This window comes from Solanum dulcamara, chromosome 11, assembly GCF_947179165.1.
Source record: "Solanum dulcamara chromosome 11, daSolDulc1.2, whole genome shotgun sequence".
In the NCBI taxonomy this organism is placed as follows: Eukaryota; Viridiplantae; Streptophyta; class Magnoliopsida; order Solanales; family Solanaceae; genus Solanum; species Solanum dulcamara.
The window spans coordinates 47,915,118-47,936,712 of record NC_077247.1 but is presented as its reverse complement, the minus strand read 5'-3'; the positions used below and the strand labels follow the sequence as shown (position 1 = coordinate 47,936,712).

The 21,595-nt window shown below is 29.9% G+C and overlaps 2 protein-coding genes across 2 annotated transcripts; one reads left to right on the top strand and one right to left on the bottom strand.

Annotated features, from left to right (window-relative positions):
• Positions 1–7,478: 7,478 nt before the first annotated feature.
• LOC129874081 (CASP-like protein 1C1) lies at positions 7,479–9,010 on the top strand. Its single transcript, XM_055949305.1, has 3 exons — positions 7,479–7,866; positions 8,217–8,319; positions 8,639–9,010. Exons 1-3 carry the CDS (start codon positions 7,712–7,714, stop codon positions 8,867–8,869), a joined length of 489 nt encoding a protein of 162 aa, XP_055805280.1. The 5' UTR covers positions 7,479–7,711; the 3' UTR covers positions 8,870–9,010.
• Positions 9,011–9,403: 393 nt separating this feature from the next.
• On the bottom strand, positions 9,404–12,764 carry LOC129873250 (probable 2-carboxy-D-arabinitol-1-phosphatase). The gene is made up of 7 exons (XM_055948304.1): positions 12,379–12,764; positions 11,988–12,139; positions 10,742–10,861; positions 10,562–10,661; positions 10,250–10,389; positions 10,097–10,176; positions 9,404–9,795 (listed from the first exon to the last, which is right to left on the bottom strand). Exons 1-7 carry the CDS (start codon positions 12,548–12,550, stop codon positions 9,669–9,671), a joined length of 891 nt encoding a protein of 296 aa, XP_055804279.1. The 5' UTR covers positions 12,551–12,764; the 3' UTR covers positions 9,404–9,668.
• Positions 12,765–21,595: the final 8,831 nt, after the last annotated feature.

The following is a 21,595-nucleotide window of genomic DNA, read 5'->3' as shown; positions in this document are numbered from 1 at the left end:
CAAAGACTTGATTGAGATGAAGACAATCTTCTGAAACTTGTTATGATATCCTTACTAGATAAAATGTGGGAAGAGGGTCAAATTAACCTCTTTGTTATTAGGGAAAAATTAAATTGATCATTCATCATATTTATTCAAATTCAAAAATTCGTTGTTATTATCTGAAGTTTCAGAAATATTCCTCTCTCCTAACGGTTATCTGACGTGGAAAAAAAAATTAAAAATTCTTTCACGTGGTGTGCAACGTGAAAACTTATTAAAAACGCAATTATCTTCTTTATCTTAAAATTGCTTAAGATTGTTAAACTTAACTATTCGACTTGATGTTTCTATTTGGAATGTAATCTAACCGTTATTCTGTTTAATTTGGAGCAACTTTACCCCTCTATTAATTAATTTAGAGCAATTTTATTCCTTCATTATTTGAATTAAAATAATTATATTTTCAATATACGTAATAGAAAAATACCTCATTTAATATGTATGAGTTATTAATTTATAGTTATCAAAACTCGGTATGATATCACTACCAATTAAAATATGGAAAGAGGGTCGAATTATCCTCTTTATTATTGAAGAATTTTAAATTTACCCATTGTTATAATATTTGAATTAAAAAGTCGTTGGTATTACATGAAGGTTCAAAAATAACCCTCTAACGGTCTCAATAATTTTTTTATGTGGTCCGACACGTAAAAACTTATGAGAAATACAATTATATTTTTTTCTATTGAGGTGCAATCTACCCCCAATACTATTTAATTTGTAGCAAATTTATCCCTCTACTATTTAATTTAGAATAATTTTATCCATCAATTATTTGAATTGGAATAATTATACCCTCATTAATGTTTTAAAGAAGAATTGAAGATAATATCATATCATTGATTTTTTTTTTCTCGAGACACACTCAATTTAATTATCATTTTATAGTTATTGAATTTTAAATCAAGCAAAAAGTTGCCAAAACAATGCTAAATATGCAAATTTAATACACCTTTCGTCCATCTTTACTTATCTACTATACTAAAAATAGATATCCAACAATACTTAATCAATTTATGAAATCAAAAGATAATTTTAACTTAGTTCCTAATTTACCCTTATCATTAATTAGTAGTCATTTTTCTATTACATTTTCAAGACATTGTATTTATTATATTCAAAGGGTGATATAGTATAATTATCCTTCTATTTGTATTTTCTTAAGAGTTGTGCAAAGTCAATAGTTAACAAGTAAAGATGGACGGAGGGAGTATTTCAAATCTAAAAAAATTTATGTACAAATCAATTTTCAAAATCAATTTCAAAATAAGATAATTATGTCATAAAGAAGAACCTTAATACTGTAAACGTCGAAGAAGCTTGAAAAAAAATTAAAATAAAATACCAACTTCCATGACACAATAATCTCGATGAATGATAACAAACTCAACTTTTTAAAAAAAAAAAAAGAGCAGAGAATGATGAAAAAATAAATGAAGAAAGAATATAAAAATAATTATATTGACAAAAATAACTTTGTATTAGTAAATAAGATAGATAGGTTACAACATAGAAACAAGACGATATATATTTTTCGAGAAGAAATCAAATTAATATGAGGCTGAAATCAAAATAGAAATTTGCTCACACAACAAATAATTAAAAATCTGCAGCGAAAAGAAAAATAGGGCTTAGGGGAAGACAATTATTATGTATCCAATAAATTTAATATTTAGTTATCTTCCATAAAAAGAGATTAATATTTTTACAAATACGATCAAAAAAATTATTTTTTACAAAAAGAAATGAAAGAAAATAAATCATTGGAAATAAAATTGCTTCAATTCGATAATAAAAAAGTAAAAATACTCCAAATCGAATAATAAATAATTGATTTAAGTCAATAAAAAAGATAAGTGAATTTCTGATACTTTCCACGTGGAAAATTATCAAAAAAGAGATTTCACATCAGATGAGCATTAATCAAGAGGGGTGCTTTTGAATCGTTAAATAACGATAATGAAATTTTTATTCGAATAATGTAACAAAAGTAAGATTAAACCTTTTCAAAGAAAAGACAAATTTAATCCTTATACTACTGTGAAATGTAGAAAATTCTCTCCTTTCGATGTTGAAGCTTTTAGCAACAAGGAAGATGGGCTTGATGGGCCTTTCCAGTTTGCATTTGTTCTCAATTGGGCTTTTGCGTATCTAGGATTGGGCCAAGGGTCCACGTTCAATCAAATGTCACATGTACTAAGAGGGTTGCACTTTTGCCCCTATTTGCGTTGGTCTTTAATTTTTATCCCACAAGAGTTAAGATTATTACTTTTTCATAGGGTATATGTTTATATTCTCACATTATAATATTCCACAAGTTATGTCCCTCGTCCTTAAAGAATTTATGTCCCGCTAGACAAAAATTCAATATCTAAGAACAAAAATTTAAAACTAGTCGTATAGACCTAATTTCAGTTGCAACAAATATAGGAAAATTTTCATAAATAACACTATTAGTGCCCCCTTATTTTTTGCAAATATATCCATGTACTAAAATACAACATATTCTCTTTTAGGCACATAGAGTCTGTTTGTTGAGTTAAAAAATAAGTGTACATACGAGATACTTGGGTAATGACAAGGTCATTCTTTGAAGCATATTTGAAAAGTTTAGGAACATATTTAAAAATGAAAAAAATACTTAATTGAATGTGTTTTAAAAAATACTTATCATTTTTAAATATATTTTTATTTTATTACCATTTTTAACAATTACTAACAATATTTTAATTAAATAAGACATTATGAGCCCGTTTGGATGGGCTTAAAAAAAGTAACTTTTATGTATGAAGTGCTGAAAGTTATTTTTATAAATAAGCAGTTGAGTGTTTGGATAAAAGTGTTTATGATGTGAATTTTAGGGTCAAAAGAATAAAAAAAGGTAGTTTGGGAATTTAGTTATAATATAAGGGATATAAAAGTAATTTACATGGTCAAAGAAAATGACTTTAAGCACTTTGGAAAAAAAAGTTAGGAATTCTAACTTTTTATTTTTGACTGACTTTAAGAACTTTATGGCTTAAAGTCAGCATTAGACAAACACGTCCAAAAGCTAAAAAGGGCTTTAAGTTGGTTTTGACCAACTTAAAGCCAATCCAAACGGGCTTTATATACACTTTTTTATTTGGGAAAAAGAAAAAGAGCGTCATTATCTCTCTCTTTCTCTTAGGGCTTTTTCTTCATTTTTCTAGCCCTCTCTCTTTCTCTTCTCTTAGGGCTTCTTCATTCTTTCCTTATCCCTTCATCTTTTTGTTTGTTTCAGACGAAATTCGTAGGTTTTAGGTGCACAATTGTAATGGAAGGCCAGAAATCTCCTAGAAGAAGCCTACGAATTTGAATTGTTGATTCAATCGGTGGTGGTGAAGTGAATGCCGATTCTACTTTTAGTTTGCGAATTTCTGCAAATCAATCTCCAAAAGAAATTGGTGGTAAGGTTAATCAAAAATTTTAAGCAATGCATGTGAAGAAAAAGGGCGGTAGAAGTAAGAAAAAAACCACTGGGTTGAGTTCTAAATCTAAATCGAAAAGAAAATGAGTTGATGTTGCATCGACATCTAAGAAAGTTGTTGACAGTGATGATGATTTTGAGGATTTACCTCCTCAATTTCAGTCAAAGAAAGTTAGACCTACTGTTGCTCAGGAGAAGAATCCAAAAACTCAAAATCGATTCTGCAAAAATATGATTCTGCCGGAGAGTCTATATCTGGTATGCCATTCTACCAACACATTATTTAACTAATAGCATTTTCAATTTGTTTATGTGTATTTATTTAGTTTGTTGTTGTTTCGAGCTTGTGTGCTAGATTTTAAAGAAAAAATTTGTGTATTTGATACTTTTATTATACTCTAAATTTATTTGCTCAAGTTTATTATATCAGTGATTGTTGGGAGTTTTGCCAGGAATTGTTAGATCTTTTGTATTGCAATTTGTTTATTTTTTAAAATAAATAAATATAAATGAATTAAATTTTGAACTAAAGTGTATTACACATACATTAAAGTTAAATTAGAAGAGAAAATAAAATTTGTAGTTAATTGAAAAAAGTTTTTTCAGTGATTTGTACACCACAAAAATGAATTAAACTTTGAACTAAAATGTGTATTACACACGCATTAAAGTTGAACTAGAAGAGAATTAGAGACGAATGAAACCTATAGCTAATGAAAAAAGTCTTCGTACACCACAAAAATGAATTAAACTTTGAACTAAAATGTGTATTACACACACATTAAAGTTGAATTAGAGACATTGATCTGTAAAGAACAAAAGTGAAATTTTTTGTGTATTTTATACTTTCATTATAGTCTATTTTATTTTAATTTGTGTATTATACTTATGTAGTCTTGACTGTGTAGGCATTTGTTCCACATTAAGCAAATCCTAACTATCTTGCTGTTTTGAAATCAGGTTGATGTATCTTCTTACATTTTCCTGTGTACCAATTGCTATCTTTTCTATGTTATGATACAATCACTAAATTCTAACAAATATTAAGATGATTTCTGGATAAGCTCTGTCTTATCCTTGATTGATGAATGTTAATATTATCATTTGGTTGTTTGCTTGGTGAGATTTGTATGAAGCTGGATTGTAATTACCTGTTTCTCTGGCTGAATGTGCTTAGTTTCTTGGTTAAAGGCAAATCTGTTCCTTATTATCATTTTTTTTCCATAAAATGATTGGGTTGGATATTTTTGTTTTGATAGATATATTGATAGGTTAGATTAGAACCAGATTAGAGGCATGTTCTGGACAAAAATTTATAACATGTCTATACTTTTATTGAACTAATCAAGAAACAATATTATAAACTTCGGTTAAGAGTGTAAGGAAGAAACCAAGGAAGAGTAAGAAACATTTAGGGCTGACAGGCTAGTCTAGAATAGATTCCCAGCGATCTTCAACTCAACAACAGAGGCGAAAACTTGTTCTTCTTCTTAGTCATAGTTGGGTAGAGAGGGGGCGAATTATTGAAAGGTCTTTGAAGGTATATAATTAATTTTCGGCTAGAGGGGGGCGAATTTTCTGACTCAAAACGTTGCTAGCATGATTTCATCGGTTTTACCACACTACTTGAGTGTGCGTCCTGAATTGAAGGAATTACCTAAATACAATAGAAAAAATGAGTTTGAGCTCGTTGAATCTAAGTTCATAACTGGAGGGATTCCTCAACAAGAAAATTCATTTTAAGTTTAATTATTTATCAAATAAATACTATCTTTTGTATTGGTCTTATTAAACTCAATAGTATTTTTATAATGATTTTATATTTTAAATTTTGTAGGGACTGTGAAATTTTGTGGCTGCATTTGCGGAGTTAGTGAGCAATGGTCAGGATAATGCAAATCAACAACTAAGTGCAGACAGTCTCCGAAAGAGGTTTGAGGCTCTACTATGGGAATATGCAGTGAAGAAGCAAAAAAATAACCTTCAAAGTGAAGACGAAAGACCACAAAAATAAATAAATATAGTTATATTAGTTAAAATGTCTATGAAAATTATGTTGTCTAAAAACAGTTTATAGCTGATGTATTAGTTAGGTTTTGAAGATTGTTTTCAGAAGTATCTTTTTTAAGATGATTTTTGTTCATGTAAAATATACTTTTAATATAGTTTTTTGTTCATGTAAAATATATCTTCTTCTTTTTTTATAATGCAATACATAGTTACGTTAATGTTAAAGTGTTTCAGTAGTGTTATCAAACTGAAACCTGCATTATGAATTAAACTTGAATGAAAAATGACTTGCATACATATTAAAGTTTATAATGCAATACATAGCTATCTTTTTTAAGATGATTTTTGTTCATGTAAAATACACTTTTAATATAGTTTTTTGTTCATGTAAAATATATCTTTTTTTTTTTTATAATGCAATACATAGCTACGTTACTGTTAGAGTGTTTCAGTAGTGTTATCAAACTGAAACCTGCATTATGAATTAAACTTGAATGAAAAATGAATTACATACATATTAAAGTTGAATTAGAAGAGAATTCGATACAAATGAAAAGTGTAGCCAATGAAAAAGCCTTCAGTGATCCATAGAAACACAAAATTGAACTAAACTTGAACTAAAAATGAATTACATACACTAAAGTTGAATTAGAAGAGAATTAGACATTAATGAAAAATGTAGCTATTGAAAAAGCCTCTAGATATCCATAGAACACAAAAATGAATTAGACTTGAACTAAAAATGAATTACATACACACTAAAGTTGAATTAGAAGAGAATTAGCTATTGAAAAAGCCTAGGTGCTTTTGAAAAAGAAGAGAATTAGCTATTGAAAAAGCCTCCAGTATTCTAGGTGCTTTCATCTGGGAGGGCATTCAAGTGAAACTGGTATGCAATCTAATTCAACCTTCAAACAATTAAACATTCAACCATTCAAACCTTTAAGTAATCACAGATCTCTACTCAGAAATCACAATATTCTTCAATTGACTCAAATCTGCATTCACCTAAATTTTGTTATTCTTCTGCAATAATCACCGAATACACATCATTTAATTCCAAAATTGGAGTATTAATGTTGTAGAAAGTCATGGTTGAGAAGCTATGAAGGTAAGTATTGCCCTAATTTTGGGTGAGAAGATTGGAGAGAGTATTGGTGTAGCAAATTTGAAGAGAAACGGGGGAAGAGAAAATAACGGGTGAGAGTTTTAGAAGAGTAAGGACCGTACTTAATTTAATTCAAATAATTTGCTATATATGATTAAAATAATTATGTTGCTCTATGCGGTAAATATTTTTTGAATATTATACATTTAGGTAATTTTCCTTTTGAAAATTTTACTTACATGTATTCTAAGTCCACATAATTTGTAATGATATAAGAACTTAACTTATTGTTTGGTCAATTTCAAAATATTACGGCATCACGTCATGAAGCGGCTATTGGCCTATGGCCATTTCCTACCATTCCAATGGGCACCCCAATTTTGTAATGTTCACATTAAAAGTTTGAACTACATCAGGTAATAGGTCGTTCGTAAAATTTAACGCGAAATTGACTGTTTCGAGAAATTTCATAGGGTATTTGATGTCATTTCCCTAGGAAGAAAACAAAACAAAAACAAAAAACATGTTAGTTGTCCACATTAGTAACAAATGTGGGAAGCGCCGTACATATATATTATAGTTAACTAATTGGTAGTTCAACTGACGATTACACCCCAAGTTGTAACCATTTTTATATGCATCAACACAATACAAATTCATATTAAACTTTGCTTATAATTAAGATTTTAAATAATCTTCCTCCTGCCTACAATTAGAAACAGTTGTATATTGGTAGATAGAGTCAATGATTTCTTGGCCAAGTGTGCCAACTAGAGGTACAAATCTTCCATAAAATTAAAAGGGTTAATTCATTAATTAAATCTCTATTACTGGCACTATAAATACATGGCATGAGTTTATTTTGTACACTCAATTAGGTAACCAAGAAATGACACTTTGTCCTTAAAGAAGACAAGTTTACCACCCACTTATCTGCCTTTTCCTAACACAAAAAAGTATCCCTCTTTATTATTCTACCTCTCTTGATCACTTTCTTTAATTCTCCACATCCTTTTTTTGTGCCCTCTCACTTGCATTTCTTTAAAAACTAGTGTTTGATTTTGTTAATTGATCTCTATTATCACTTTTTCCTATTCCTAATGACTTTGGCAAATAGGATCACCATATTTCTGCTTAGGCTTTTGGCCTTAGGAGCTAGTGTTGTAGCCATCATTATTATGGTCACTAGCCATGACTCTGCTCAAGTCTTGGGTATGACCTTTGAAGCCAAATTTGCTAACACACCAACATTCAAGTAAGTTCATCATAATCTTCAATACTTTTAACATGATTATTAGTACTCTTTTTACGGAGCCAGAGTTTTCAATAAGGGGATTCAACATCTACACGTGCCATCATCACATGTGTCCAATTGATTCACAGACAATAAGGACAGCTGATCCAACCATGAGTTCGTCAGAACTCTGTGCTTCAGAGTCGAATACCATTTGTATGCACAAAAGTAAATATGATAGAGTCAGACATATATACATCTCAGAACCAACTCTTTCTAACTTAAAAAATTCATAACGTTTAAATTCTGAATCCGTCACTAGTAAACCTGACCTGCAGGCTAAAGTAATTAAGTTGTTGATGATGTTTCAGGTACTTTGTTGGAGTGAATATACTAGCAAGTGGCTATTCTCTCATAGTTCTCTTTTTCCCTACCAATAACTTGCTGGGACGCATTCTGCTTATTACAGATATAGTATGTACTACTCCCCCGTTTTAATTTATTTGTCTTACTTTCTTTTCTAGTCCGTTTACAAAGGATTGTCTCTTTCTTTTTTTGGCAATTCTTTGGTTCTAACTTTCCACATGACATGTTTATGACAGCAAGATTAAAAGACATCTTGGTACATTCTACGTATCTACAGTTAAAAATACAAGATTCAAAAATCTTCTACACTTTCTTAAACTCCGTGCCAAATCAAAACCAAACAAACAAATTGATATCTTTTCTTGATAGTTTTACATTGATTTGTGTCACTTAAACTGATTTCAACTTTTTTAAAATTTTGGAGTAGCTTATGACATTGCTTCTGGATTCAAGCATATCAGCATGTTTGGCAATAGCTCAAGTGGGAAAAAAGGGGAATACTCATGCAGGTTGGCTACCAATTTGTGGCCAAGTTCCAAAGTTCTGTGACCGTGTGACTGGATCTCTTATTGCTGGCTTTGCAGCTGCTATACTCTATTTCCTCCTCCTTCTTTTCTCTTTTCACAATGTTCTTAATCTTTACACACTCAAAGCTTAGACTTCTATTATATCCTCCTCTTTCAATGGAGATTTTACATACTATCCTTCTCGCCTTTTATTTTCGTCATTTTTGTACTCATTTATGTGTTTACAGATAACTGCTATAAAATATTATAGTATGAAAAAGAGGATTTCAAGATATCTTTGATGTGTTTAGTATGATTATCACCTTAATAAATAATTCGTACTGCAATTCTTTGTTTGCCAGGTTTAGTTTAACGTTGTTAGTATTACTTTTCTAGATGATAAAATCAAGAATCTAAGTTGTTAATACGGTACACCAAGATTATAAGACAGAGTAGTTCATCTAATTCTTGTTGTTATTGTTGCCTCATTTATACCAACAAAGATCTAATCTAATCATGAGAACTTGAAACTATTTGGAGATAGCCAAACGGATTTTTGAAGATAAATCTTCAAAATATGATCCAACATCTATGGCCAAATGCTAGCTAAAATGAAATTTAAAGAAATAGTCTCAGTTTCAATTTGACTTAACTTTTCTGAGAAATGATAGCTGAGAACATAAATATATAACAGAACAACCTAAATTTCATTCCAGAAGAACTGATGAACTCAGCATTTCCAATCAATTTCATAGTTGTTAAATCATAAGAAAGTGTTACAACTTATTCGTGTTCTTAACCTATAATTCTATTCTAACTAAAAATTTATTTTCGAGAGTTCAATGATTCACAACTCACATACTACACAGACACTGTTCTGGTTTACGTGGTTCTATGTCGTGTCAATGGCAGAGTACTCAATTGTCTGTCCAGTTATTGTACCTGTCGATTTTAATAGTGGTAGACGTGATCAGTATACATATGTGCTGTCATGTTCAGGGCTTGAAGCATGGATTCTCCTTCTTTGTTGAATTTGAATACACATAATCCTCCATTATTTATATCCACTGAACGAAACCTGAATCGACACAAAATTAGACCTGTCAAGAATAGTGGCTGAAGAACCCAACTTTTATATGTAGTAGTTGAAGTATGGGAATCAATAAAAGAAAACATTAATGTAATTTTCATGATGATGAAAGAAAGTTTTATTAAATTATCATGCTGATCAATGCAAGTTTACTATACTCTAGCAATGTTTAACATCCTTACATTTGTCTTAGCCAGCTGTCATATCTAAAGGGTTATGTTAATATTTATGTGTATGAAATATCAGAAGATTTTGGGGATAAAGTATGCTTTGAAATATTATGACATACCGTTCTGGTCCTAGTCCAAGAGCTGTACAGATCAATGCTCGTAAAATAGATTTGTGTGTCACAACCAAAAAGTGCTCTCCCTGATGAACGACGAACTATGTCAGTATATTTTGTTGCAAGAAAAAATCCAATTAAGCAGTATAAAGAACCTACTGGTGTCAATAAAATTTCTTCCCATGCTTCATGTGCTCTTCCCCACAGTTTTTGAAGAGGGTATACACCATCTACACAAAAATTAGATGGATCTTCTCTCCAAGTTGTATACTCCTTTGGATATATGCGCTTGGCATCCTCTGCCTCCAAACACTAAACATCATTTAGAAAACTACTAATGCTGTTGAGTAATCTAAATTGATGCAAAAGCTAAAATCGATTATGTCATCTGGTTGTTACTATATTGAGGTTATAGTGACTCAAAAAAGGTAATAGTAAAATCGCATTATTTCTGCAGTGAATGAAACAGACCATTTTTCATGCCTTCAAGAAAATATAGATGGGCCTCCTTCAGGGAATCAAGAAAAACCAGAGGCTCTTCCTTTCCTTTCCATATGATTTCAGCGGTCATCTGCAGAAGTCAATGCTGTTATTACTTAATAACTGCATATTTAGTAAGCAAAAAATAATTACACAACATCATATTCCAACCTTGGCACGTGATATCGGACTAGAGAAACATTGGTCAAAGTGCATATCAGCCAAGGCCATCTTGCACCTTTCCGCTTGCATTGCTCCTTTTTCAGAAAGTATAGATAAGCTTGAGCTTCCCTGCATGTACGACCAACTTGGTTAGTGGCTATAGAACAGCCCAAGTCACAAATACAAAGAGTTAATTTATGAGATGTGAGTTCCTTACTACAACAATCAGGATTAGCTTTTTGAGTCATGCTAGGACCCGACCCATTGGGTGAGACAGAATGAAAATAAATTGCTAGGCAAATGGATGGACTCAAGTCCTAGCAAATGGTATCAAAGCTGGAAGAAATCAGCCAGAATTATGGGAGTCAAGTTCTATGTAGAGTTAAGTACTGCAGTGTATAGGCAATAGGAGTCTATCAAAAGTGTGGGAACCAAGCCCGTGCAGGATTAAGTGCTATACTATGTGAAGCAGGAGTTGCCTCTAAAATCTTGGATCAGGCCTGAGGGCTGAGAGGATGTCAAGGCCTCAAGGGGAAGAATGTTATACCCTGTCCCACATCAGATTAGTAGACTTACTTGAATTTTAAACCTTAACGTGTTCCACTATTAACACTTTGGTTCTAATTTCTAGATATTATAGATTATATTGTTTTTGATGTACGGAAAAGAGAAGGTTATTTATGACATTAATTATAAGATGTTGAACTGACAACAGGATCAGAGATGAACTAGTGATAGGATAGCACAGTTTGCTCAGATGCAGTTTTAAGTTTGTCTGCCTGGAATAGGAGGACACTGTCAAGTAAAGCACATCTTATCATCTATCACGGAAGTTGTGTTAGAGTTAGGGGCACGGAATTCATTTAACTCTTGTCTTTGCAAAAAGAAAAAAATGGAATGCTCCATAAGTCTTGCATCAGTAATGAAAGATGATTTTGAAGTCCTTAACAAAGCACGCATGCTTAAAACCAATGCTAATAAAAACTCAAAGTGTTTGTATCTCAAACTAGCAACACCACTCTTGTTCCAGAGCCTCCAGGCTATATACATTACATCATGGCCTTGCACCAGAAAGTTTATGCATTTCTTGGCTGTCCTAAATTGAGTTTCCTATTCTTATTTAACACGATTACATAGACGAAAACTGAAATCATGTAAGGTATGGTTCTAAGGGTGAAACATGAAGATTGAGTGCTCTACTCTCTTGTAAGAAAAAAATGAGTTGAAAATAATAAAATGAGTATATGAAACAAACCTGAACTCTACTTTCTTCATTCCAAGAGCTGAGACCATGGCGTACAATAGTAACTTTCTTCGGTGAAGCTAACACTTTCTTAGTTAGAGAAGTAGTGGCTTTTTCAAAATCAAATGCTCCACCAGTCAAAGGAGTATCATTCCTAAGTCTCTCTGTTTAAGATCCATGTTAAAAGTTAATTGTTGCTGGCAATTAGTATTCAATGTTATTTTCATAAACAAGTACCAGTAGTGAGTATCAATAGTATTTTTACTTACCCTCCAGCATGACTCGAACAATTGCCTCACTTGTCCATACAACACATTCTATTGTAATTTGTAATCAAAGAACATTTTTTTTTCTTTTCTTGTTTCCTAGTACAGAATAACAAACTGAGTTTCAAAGATTTTACCTGTTGTAAGTGGTAAGCCAGGAGTTGAAGTTGAGCAACGAATAGCATAATTAATGCGATTAGAGGTAGCAGGAATCCTCTGTTTACGGTATGGGAATTTATTGGAAATGGAAATGGAAATGGGAGGGAAAGAGAAATAAGGGGTAGTAAGAATAGCCCCAGAAATCATCATCTTCTTAATTTTCAGTAGTTAACAACTTTGCTTTTGCTATTTCAAGAATTGTTTATAGAAGCTCTGTTTTGCCATTAATTTCTACAAACGAGGAAGAGCTAAAAATGAGTGATACTGACAGTTGTAACAACTTGTGGTGAGAATTCCATTGGCTTTGGCTTTGGCTTTGCTACGATATGAAATTGTGGATATACTCATTCAAGGGGAATAGAAGATTCTTGAACCTTTTTTTTTTCCAGTACAAAAAATGTGTTTTTTCAAGTGGTTTAGTAAAAATTAGTAAAAGTAGATGCAATTTTCTGGGGCGGAAAAATGGGCTCAACTTCTAGTTGGTCATACACTTTTTGCTCTCTGGTTAGAAATGTAATAGTACGATTCTAACGATTATTTTATAAAAATAATATTATATTAATATTTTTATCATTTGTTTTGTATAATTAAAATTATACTTTAAAAAATGATTTTATCATTTTAATTTTTCTTCTGTATACAATTTGATTAATTTTTTAAATATTTTTTTAAGAAACGTCATGCAAATATTACAAGTAAAAATTAAAACACGATACTAAGCATATTTTTATTGGACTTTGACAAAAATTCTCTAGATATTTTTATTATTCAAAAAGTGATGAATTAAAAAAAATATATAAAAGACGACAATAATAGATTTTAATCCTACTACTTTGTAGAAATGTAAATTAATATTAAGCCAAGACAAAATACGTAGATCACTCAAGTGGGAAAAATCAATTAGTTCACTCGAGCGAAATGAGATTAATCATAATGAGACTCCAGAACTTAGTCTATTAAGATTAAATGTTAAATAATATAAGTTAAATTATAAAAGTGGAAAAATATCTAATACCTAGAAGCTTGCTTATCAAATTGTTGAAATATCTGGTAGTTTATTAGTTACTATCTTCGTCTCATATTAGTCGATCACTTTCTCAAATTACTTGTCCACTTACTAAATTAAGATAAAATTAATTGAAATTTTATCATTTTACCCCTACAAATACTCTTTGAAAGCCTAAACAAATTTAGAAGTTAAAAAAAATCTCTTTTCAAGAGTTATATTAATTATTTTGTATCTATTCCAATGATATTTATTCATATTCCCTATGTTCTTAGGCATATTTTTTCATAAATTATCTTAATGTCTATCAATATGGATAAAGGGTAAATTTGTAAATTTGATTATTTTATGTGATTTTTTAAGTACCGTGTAAAATAAAAAGTATTCAATCAATATGAGATGGAGGAAACACTATTCAAGATACTAATTTAGCTTCAATACGAATAGCATAATAGGTTTAGAGTTGGAACTTATTATTAATTGATGTATAGTATTATGTCTTGAAAAATGATTTGCATAATAAGTAATTAATGATAAAGATAAAATATAATATTTTTTTTTTGATACATTAAAAATATCAAATACAAATTAAAATTTATTTTTAAAATAATGAACGAATAAAAATCAAGCTAGGGAATACCTTTTTTACTAGACCGGGACCAATCATTGACTAGGAAAGAGGTATAAATCCCAACTTCTTAATATATCTTCATTGTCAATTTTGCTCTATATTTATTCAATGGCATTTCAGTGATAATAAAGTGTAATAAAATGTCAGTTATGGTTCACATAGACTTAATAATTTTTATCCTTATTATATATATGTTTAGAAATTTTAAAAAATATTGTAAGCCTAATTATTACTATTATGTATATTAACTCAAAAGTCATTATAAAAATCTAAAAATTTTCATCACTTCTATATATATTGGTTTGGTTGGTTTTAACATTGAGAAAAAAACGATTTGACTTGCTTAATATCCCCTACTCTTAATTAGCTATCACCCATAAACTTTTTATCTCTGAAATCGAAACTGATGCCATCGAGTTAATAACACTGTTGGAACATCCTCCCCCCGTTCCCTATTTGCTAATATTATTAATGCATGCAAGTCTGCAATGAGGAAACTGGAGAATTTTCAGATCCAGCGTAATTACAAGAATGGAAACAAAGTGGCTCACATGCATACTAGCAACTGAAGGTGCAAAAAGAGCCACAACAAATGAAGTTCACTTTTTGATGGAACCTCCACCATGGACACAAGAGAGTCTTCAATCAGATTCACTTGGAGGATATATATTTAGAAGCATAAACATTAATGTCTGTAGTAAGCTAGCAAGTTTTGGTAACCTTAGTATTTTGAATTCCAATGCTCTAGCCCTTAGTATGGCCACTGATGTAAATATGAATCACTGCGTTTTTCCTCTTGCTGCTACTAATGAGCACTCTGTGGAAACAGGTGCAAGTAATATAATGCTCCCTTAGTATGCTATAAAGAAAATATCTGCTTGACCAAAAAAAAAAGATTAATATCTTTATGATTTTTCAAAAGATCATTCATTCTGAACCAAATTAACTAAGAGGGGTGATTTCAGAAATGTCCCTCCAGATTTTGCTCTACAATATTTATCTTTTTTGTGGTTTAAGATATTACGTTTACTTTATTTATTTTGAATTTTTAACCATTATTTAAATCTATTTAAAATAAATATAAATTAATTACGATTTAACAAGTTTATCCTTATTTATATAAAGAATGGCAGACTTGACAAACCATAATTAGATTATTTTTATTTTTATTTAGTTTAAAAAATGGTTACGAAAAAATTAAAATAAGAGAGGTAAGCATAATATGGTAAACCAAAGCAGAGATGAGTTGTATTTTTTTTTAGATTTATTCTTTCAATGACTTTTTGTTGTTATGTCTAATCTCTTTATATTTTTTTCTCCGAATTGGATTTACACAAAAAAAATTATATTTTCTTCGGATTGCTAATTCAATGACAGAGTATTCGACTTTTAATGTGTTATAGAGTGAAATTCGAAGAAAATATTATGAATTGGAGGAAGTATGTGGCATCAACTAATTCTCTCTCTAAATGGTCTCTACAATAGGCATACATTACGTGAATTTAATAATTTTTGTGTAAATTTTATATATACGTATGTATTAAGATGCTTAATAAATTTATTAAAGGCAAAATTCATCGGTGGCCCCCTAAAGTTGGCACCAACTTTCACTTAGACACCTCAACTAGGCTTTGTTCATTTTAGACACTACAAGTAAGACTCCGATGTGTCATTTTGACACTTTGTGCTGACTTGGCACATTGCATGTGCTGCACCCATTTTAAGCGCGTGAAGAGCGTTTTTTCTTTAAAAATATTTTTTGTTGTTGTTGTTGTTCTTCTTTCAGTAGTTTCAAGTTTGAAAAAATATATATAACTCATTTTTTCAGTAAACTTTTTTGTACTAACAAAATTACTTCTTTTTTTTTTTACAAAAAAAAAGTTAAATTTTATTCAAATACACACTTCAAATTCAAATAATTTTTAAAAACATTTTTTCAAATATTATTTTTAGTTTTTTTTTTGGTCAAAATGCCTAAAAATAAAACTTTGGAAGGTCTAGCATATTGTTGGAACTTTCCTGAAAATTTCATTGAATTGTGTGGAAAGATTGCTTGTTGCCATTCTGATGATTATCATGTATTTAATCACAAGCAAATATTTAATGAAGTTCCATAGCTTTTATGGTTTATTAATTTCATAGTGATTAATTTTAGATTTGTATTAGTCTTGCCGAAAAAAATGAAGGTTCGTCGAATTTTTTGATGATTTGAAGAGACCAATTCAAGTAAGAATTCAAAAACTAAACAAGCTTTTGTGGGTTGTTTCTTGATAAGTCTATACCATCTAACTGACTTAATTATGTGTAGGTGTACCACTTGAAAGACTAACCAACAACACCAAAACTGAAAAAAAGAGCGAAGGGGACAACTACTAAGTCAGTTCGGAAACTCAAAACTGAAAAAAACAACACACGAAGTAGTTTGACAAAAAAACAAACAGTTGATAGGCATGGCCAAAGTGGAGATAAGATTCATCAACTTCATCCTCAACATCCAGTACAGGGTAGTGGAGTAGGCATGAGGGTCGTATTTCTCGGAGGATCCGATTTGAAAAATGGGTCATCTGGATTTGGAGTTTTCTTGCCTCTCACAATTAATAAATTCGAGGGGTGGGTGGGGTTGGAGAAGACGATGGAGGGGTGGGTGGTGTTGGAAGACCAGGGGGTGGGGTTTTATTTTTTAAAAAAATTATTATTTGGATAAAAAAAAATATGTGTCATCAAATTATTGGTCATTTTTTTCTATTCAAAAGTCATTATTTGATATTTATTTTTCATATATATATATATATATATATATGACACGTGTCTTTATTTAACTCGATGCTTTTGACACGTCAGACGAGTGCATTACACACACTTAATATATTTTGGTGATTATCAAAAAAGTGTCAAAATGACACATCGAAACCTTACTTGAGGTGTCTAAAATGAACAAAGACTAGTTGAGGTGTCTAAGTAAAAATTGATGCCAACTTTAAGGAACAACCAATGGACTTCGCCTTTATTAAATATTCTTTTATTTACTCTTATTTGTTAGTCGAGCTACATGTCGAAAATAGGAGAGTGGTGATGTTGTGAGCCAAGCTCCCGTTTTGAACGTGAATAAAACACACAAATCCGCCCATTTATGTTACTCTAAATAAAACTAATTGCGGTGGCCGTTACTTTGGGAAGAAACAAAAACAGATTCAGCCAACGTACTTTTCCTCCTTACCAATGTAGTACTCTCTTCGTTTTTATTTATTTATCAAATATTTTCTAATTTAACAAATAAAAAAGAAATGGAGGACTATTATTTCAAATTTAAATCTCACTAAAAGAAGATAAAAAAATTCAGCGCAACTCCCTCCTCCACTAATTCGGATAACTTTTCTCACGCCTTCATTTCTAATACACCAAAATAACCGGCTGTCAAGATTTGTTACTGCAAATAAATTAGAAGTTAAATTCTGTATATATAGCCTAGAGGTTTGATTTAGCATTAGGAGGTCGATGAAGCTCAAACGTTATTATTGGTGATTTGAAAAGCATTAATGATTAATTTAATCTTGAAAAATAAAGACAATAACGATGAAGGTTTTAAGCGTTATATACGATGGGTATGAGCAAGACAAGTTGAATGGTAACCATGTTTATCAAAGTTTGGAGACAAATTTGATACATAATTTAGGAGCAAATTTGAATAGTTTCATAATCACGAGGGGGAATTTGACCCCTTTCCCAATTTGAAAAAGGAGAACAAAAGGCTCCTTGTTATAAAACAAACTAGCAAATTTAGTATCTCTTGATAGGTCCATCTGACAGTTGATTTGCAATATTTTGCAAATGAATTATCTTTTGAACTTCCAGTTCATATGTATTTGTATGAGGATCTAAATGAGATAATGATAATGCATTCCAATCTATTTCTTTTTTCAATTGCTTATTTTCTCCTCCTAATGCTGGGTATACTGATTCATCAAAATGACAATCAACAAATCTTGCAGTAAATAAATCTTCAGTCATAGGTTCTAAATATTTTATGATAGAAGGAGATTCATATCCAACATATATCCCCAATCTTCTTTGGGGTCCCATCTTTATGTGTTGTGGTGGACAATTGGAATATATAATGCACATCCAAATATTCTAAGATGAAAAATATTCGGCTCTTGACCAAAAACTAATTGTAATGGGGAGACTTTATGATAACTTGTGGGTCTGATTCGCACAAGATTTGCTGCATGCAAAATAGCATGACCCCATAATAAAATGGAAAGTTTTGTCCTCATAAGCATTGGTCTAACAATTAATTGAAGACGTTTAATCAATGATTCCACTAAACCATTTTAAGTACGAATATGAGCAACCGGATGCTCAACTGTTATCCCAGTGGACAAACAATAATCAGCAAATGCCTACGATGTGAACTCACCAACATTATCAAGACGAATTGTCTTTATTGCATAATCTCAAAATTATGCTCTTAACTTAATTATTTGAGCAAGCAATCTCACAAATGTCATATTACGAGTTGATAATAAGCACACACGTGATTATCTTATATATGCATCTATTAAAATCATATAATATTTAAATGATCCACATGATGGGTGAATGAGCCCATATATATCACCCTATATATGCTCCAAAAATATTGGGGATTCAATTACCACTTTGATTACTGATGGTCTAATAGTCAATTTGCCTTGAGAACATGCAACACAAACGAATTCTTTAAATTGAAGAATCTTTTGGTTCTTCAAAGAGTGTTCATGTGAACTCTCAATTATTTTGCGTATCATATTAGAACCGGAATGACCCAACCGGTCATGCTAAATAATAAAATTATTTTAGTTAGTTTACTATGACATGTGTTTCAACTATGCTAATATTTGTGAAGTATAAGACGGATTAAAGAGCGGGTAACTTTTCAATTATAATTTTTTTGTCCGAAATCATTGTAGTAATGTAAGGATATTCATTCTTTTCATCATTTGTAGTCTCAATATGATAACCATTTTGACGAATGTCTTTGAAACTTAATAAGTTTCTTTGAGACTTACAACAATATAATGCTTCATTAATTGTTAAATTTATTCCTCCGACAAATACAACTTTAGCATTTTCGGATCCTTCAATTAATGTTGTGCTATTAGATATTATATTAACATTAGCTTCTTTCATAATCAAACAAGAGAAATATTTTTTATCTCTTAAAATAATGTGTGGTGTGACACTATCAATAAGACATATATGATTTTGGATCCAACTGATGAGTAGAGAATTTCTATATTCTTCATAAAAAAATTGATACATTATAAGAATGTAAAAAACTAACAACTGAAGAAACTTTAAGAAATTGAAAAACTAACAACTTTATCCCGAATAGAATCTTTATTTTCTTGTTTAATAGTATCACCAAAACCTTTAGTGTCAAGGTGAATTTTAGCATAAAGGATCCATGACAAATAATTTTTTTCGGTAATGTCAAGTGACACAAACTCAAATTTTGATAAATTTGACATAATAAAAACTGAGATAAAAATTAATTTAGAAATAACAAAAATAACTAAAATTAAATTTCTTTAGTTTATATATCTGATATAAAAGTTAATTTGTCTGAAGAAAATTAAAGTTTTGTGCTGATAACGAGTTATAAAACAAACTAATTTAGTAAATTAATAAGAATGAGAGATAGTAAGAGAAACAGAAAACAATTAGAGAATTGAGAGTATGTTTCATTGCAGAGTTTTAAAGCCTTTTTATAGGTAAATTTTTACAAAAAAAGGGCAAGCTACAATATAAAAAAAAACGCATGAATTTATCATAATTTTACTGTTCATCTACAATAAAAATATTATTCACTATAATAAAAATAAATTATATGGACATTCACTTTATCTATTTTTTTAATACTCCTTTTATTTTTTATCACTAGATTTATACTGACAGCTAATATTGTCAAATATTGATTACCATGATGTGTATTTTAGATTCCTTTTGCCAGTAGAAAGCACTTTATTTTTGTGTTCAGATTCTCAATCATCAATTATAATTACTTCACGGAAAGCACACTACTCTACTCCACTTGTTACTTACCACAAATATTTCACATCCTAAAACAACAATAACATATATTGAAATTTCATTAAGTATTATTTAAATTTTTTTTAGTAAATACAAATTTTATTATTATTTTATAAAGATAGAAAAATTATTTTTAGAAGACACAATATCTCGCATCATATTGTGGATTAATACTATTATTCAATCGAATATTTACCAAAATTAATATAAATAGGTGGATTAATTAATACCTAATTAATGATGGAAACATTTGTACTCATCGCCATTACTTTTCCATGTATTTGTTGTCTAGTAGGATCCACATCAACTTTCAACTTACGTACTATCCACGTCTCCCCCACTCGCTGTTACTGGCGCGTCATCTAAGTTACCACATAGTAATACACCGCCGGGTGTCAAATGGACTGTTTAGATTGAATTTTGACATGTTAAAATAGATGGAGTAATAAATAAGCTGGTTAATCTAAAAGTTATTTGAATTAAAATGAAATGAACTAAAAAATTGAAATACAATCCACTTGTTCAATTTTTATTAATTTTTTTTTATTTAAATACCTAATATTTTCTTTACTGTATTATGACTATAAGCAACTATCAAATAAAAATATGTAGATAAATTTTTTCATATCAATAAAATTTTAAAATAAAGTGAATTAAGCAAATTAAAATAAACTAAATTAATAAAATAAGTAAATTATTAATTTATCCAAACTTAAATAAATTGAAAAAGTTATAATTTTATGAACTAATTTTACCATAGGCATACAACCCAAGAAAATGCAAAGGGTGGTATTTACAATTGGGATAAAAGTTAATTAAATAAATTACTTTTATTTGGGCTTAATTTTATTAAAAAAATGAATAATTAACCGAACTCAACTAAAAAATTATATACAAATTCGAGGAAGTTTTTTAAAAACCATCTGCTTAATTGCAAGTTTATTCAGAAAAAAATCTGTATTTAAATGGATATTCACACTAGGATGTTTTGTCATTTACTCATATATGGATATTCAAAATGGAAGCTGGAATTTGCTTCCAATGTGATGAAAAATAGGTAGCTTTATAAAGTGAATTATTGATTTCTTATAAATAATTTGTACAGTCTTTTGATATTATCGACACCCTCTTTTAATTTAAAAGAAATTATGCCCCAATTCATTTTTCTATATTTTATAATTCAATCTAGGTCTTTTTATCTTATTTTAATTTTAATATTTAAGATTTGCTCTTATCCCTATAGGACTTGATTTGAATGGCCTTAGAGGCCGTTTGAATTATAAGTTATTTTTAATTTTTTTTGAATATTTGGCTAATTAATTTAAAATTATTTTATACTCAAAATAAATTCCAATAAATAATTAAATTTATTTAAATAAACTTATTTTAAGCACTTTTTTTTTTTTAATTTATAAGTAATTTTCAATATATAAACTGATTAAAAATATTTTAATCCACACAAGCTACGTGTCTTGTCTCGTAGATT

Excerpts from the sequence above, each read along its gene's own strand:
- LOC129874081 (XM_055949305.1), top strand. The coding sequence starts at position 7,712 with ATGACTTTGGCAAATAGGATCACCATATTTCTGCTTAGGCTTTTGGCC. Across the intron at positions 7,867-8,216 it reads GCTAACACACCAACATTCAA|GTACTTTGTTGGAGTGAATA; the intron begins GTAAGTTCATCA and ends ATGATGTTTCAG. Across the intron at positions 8,320-8,638 it reads TTCTGCTTATTACAGATATA|CTTATGACATTGCTTCTGGA; the intron begins GTATGTACTACT and ends ATTTTGGAGTAG.
- LOC129873250 (XM_055948304.1), bottom strand. The coding sequence starts at position 12,550 with ATGATGATTTCTGGGGCTATTCTTACTACCCCTTATTTCTCTTTCCCT. Across the intron at positions 12,140-12,378 it reads TGGCTTACCACTTACAACAG|AGAGACTTAGGAATGATACT; the intron begins GTAAAATCTTTG and ends GATCTTAAACAG. Across the intron at positions 10,862-11,987 it reads ATGAAGAAAGTAGAGTTCAG|GGAAGCTCAAGCTTATCTAT; the intron begins GTTTGTTTCATA and ends TCGTACATGCAG.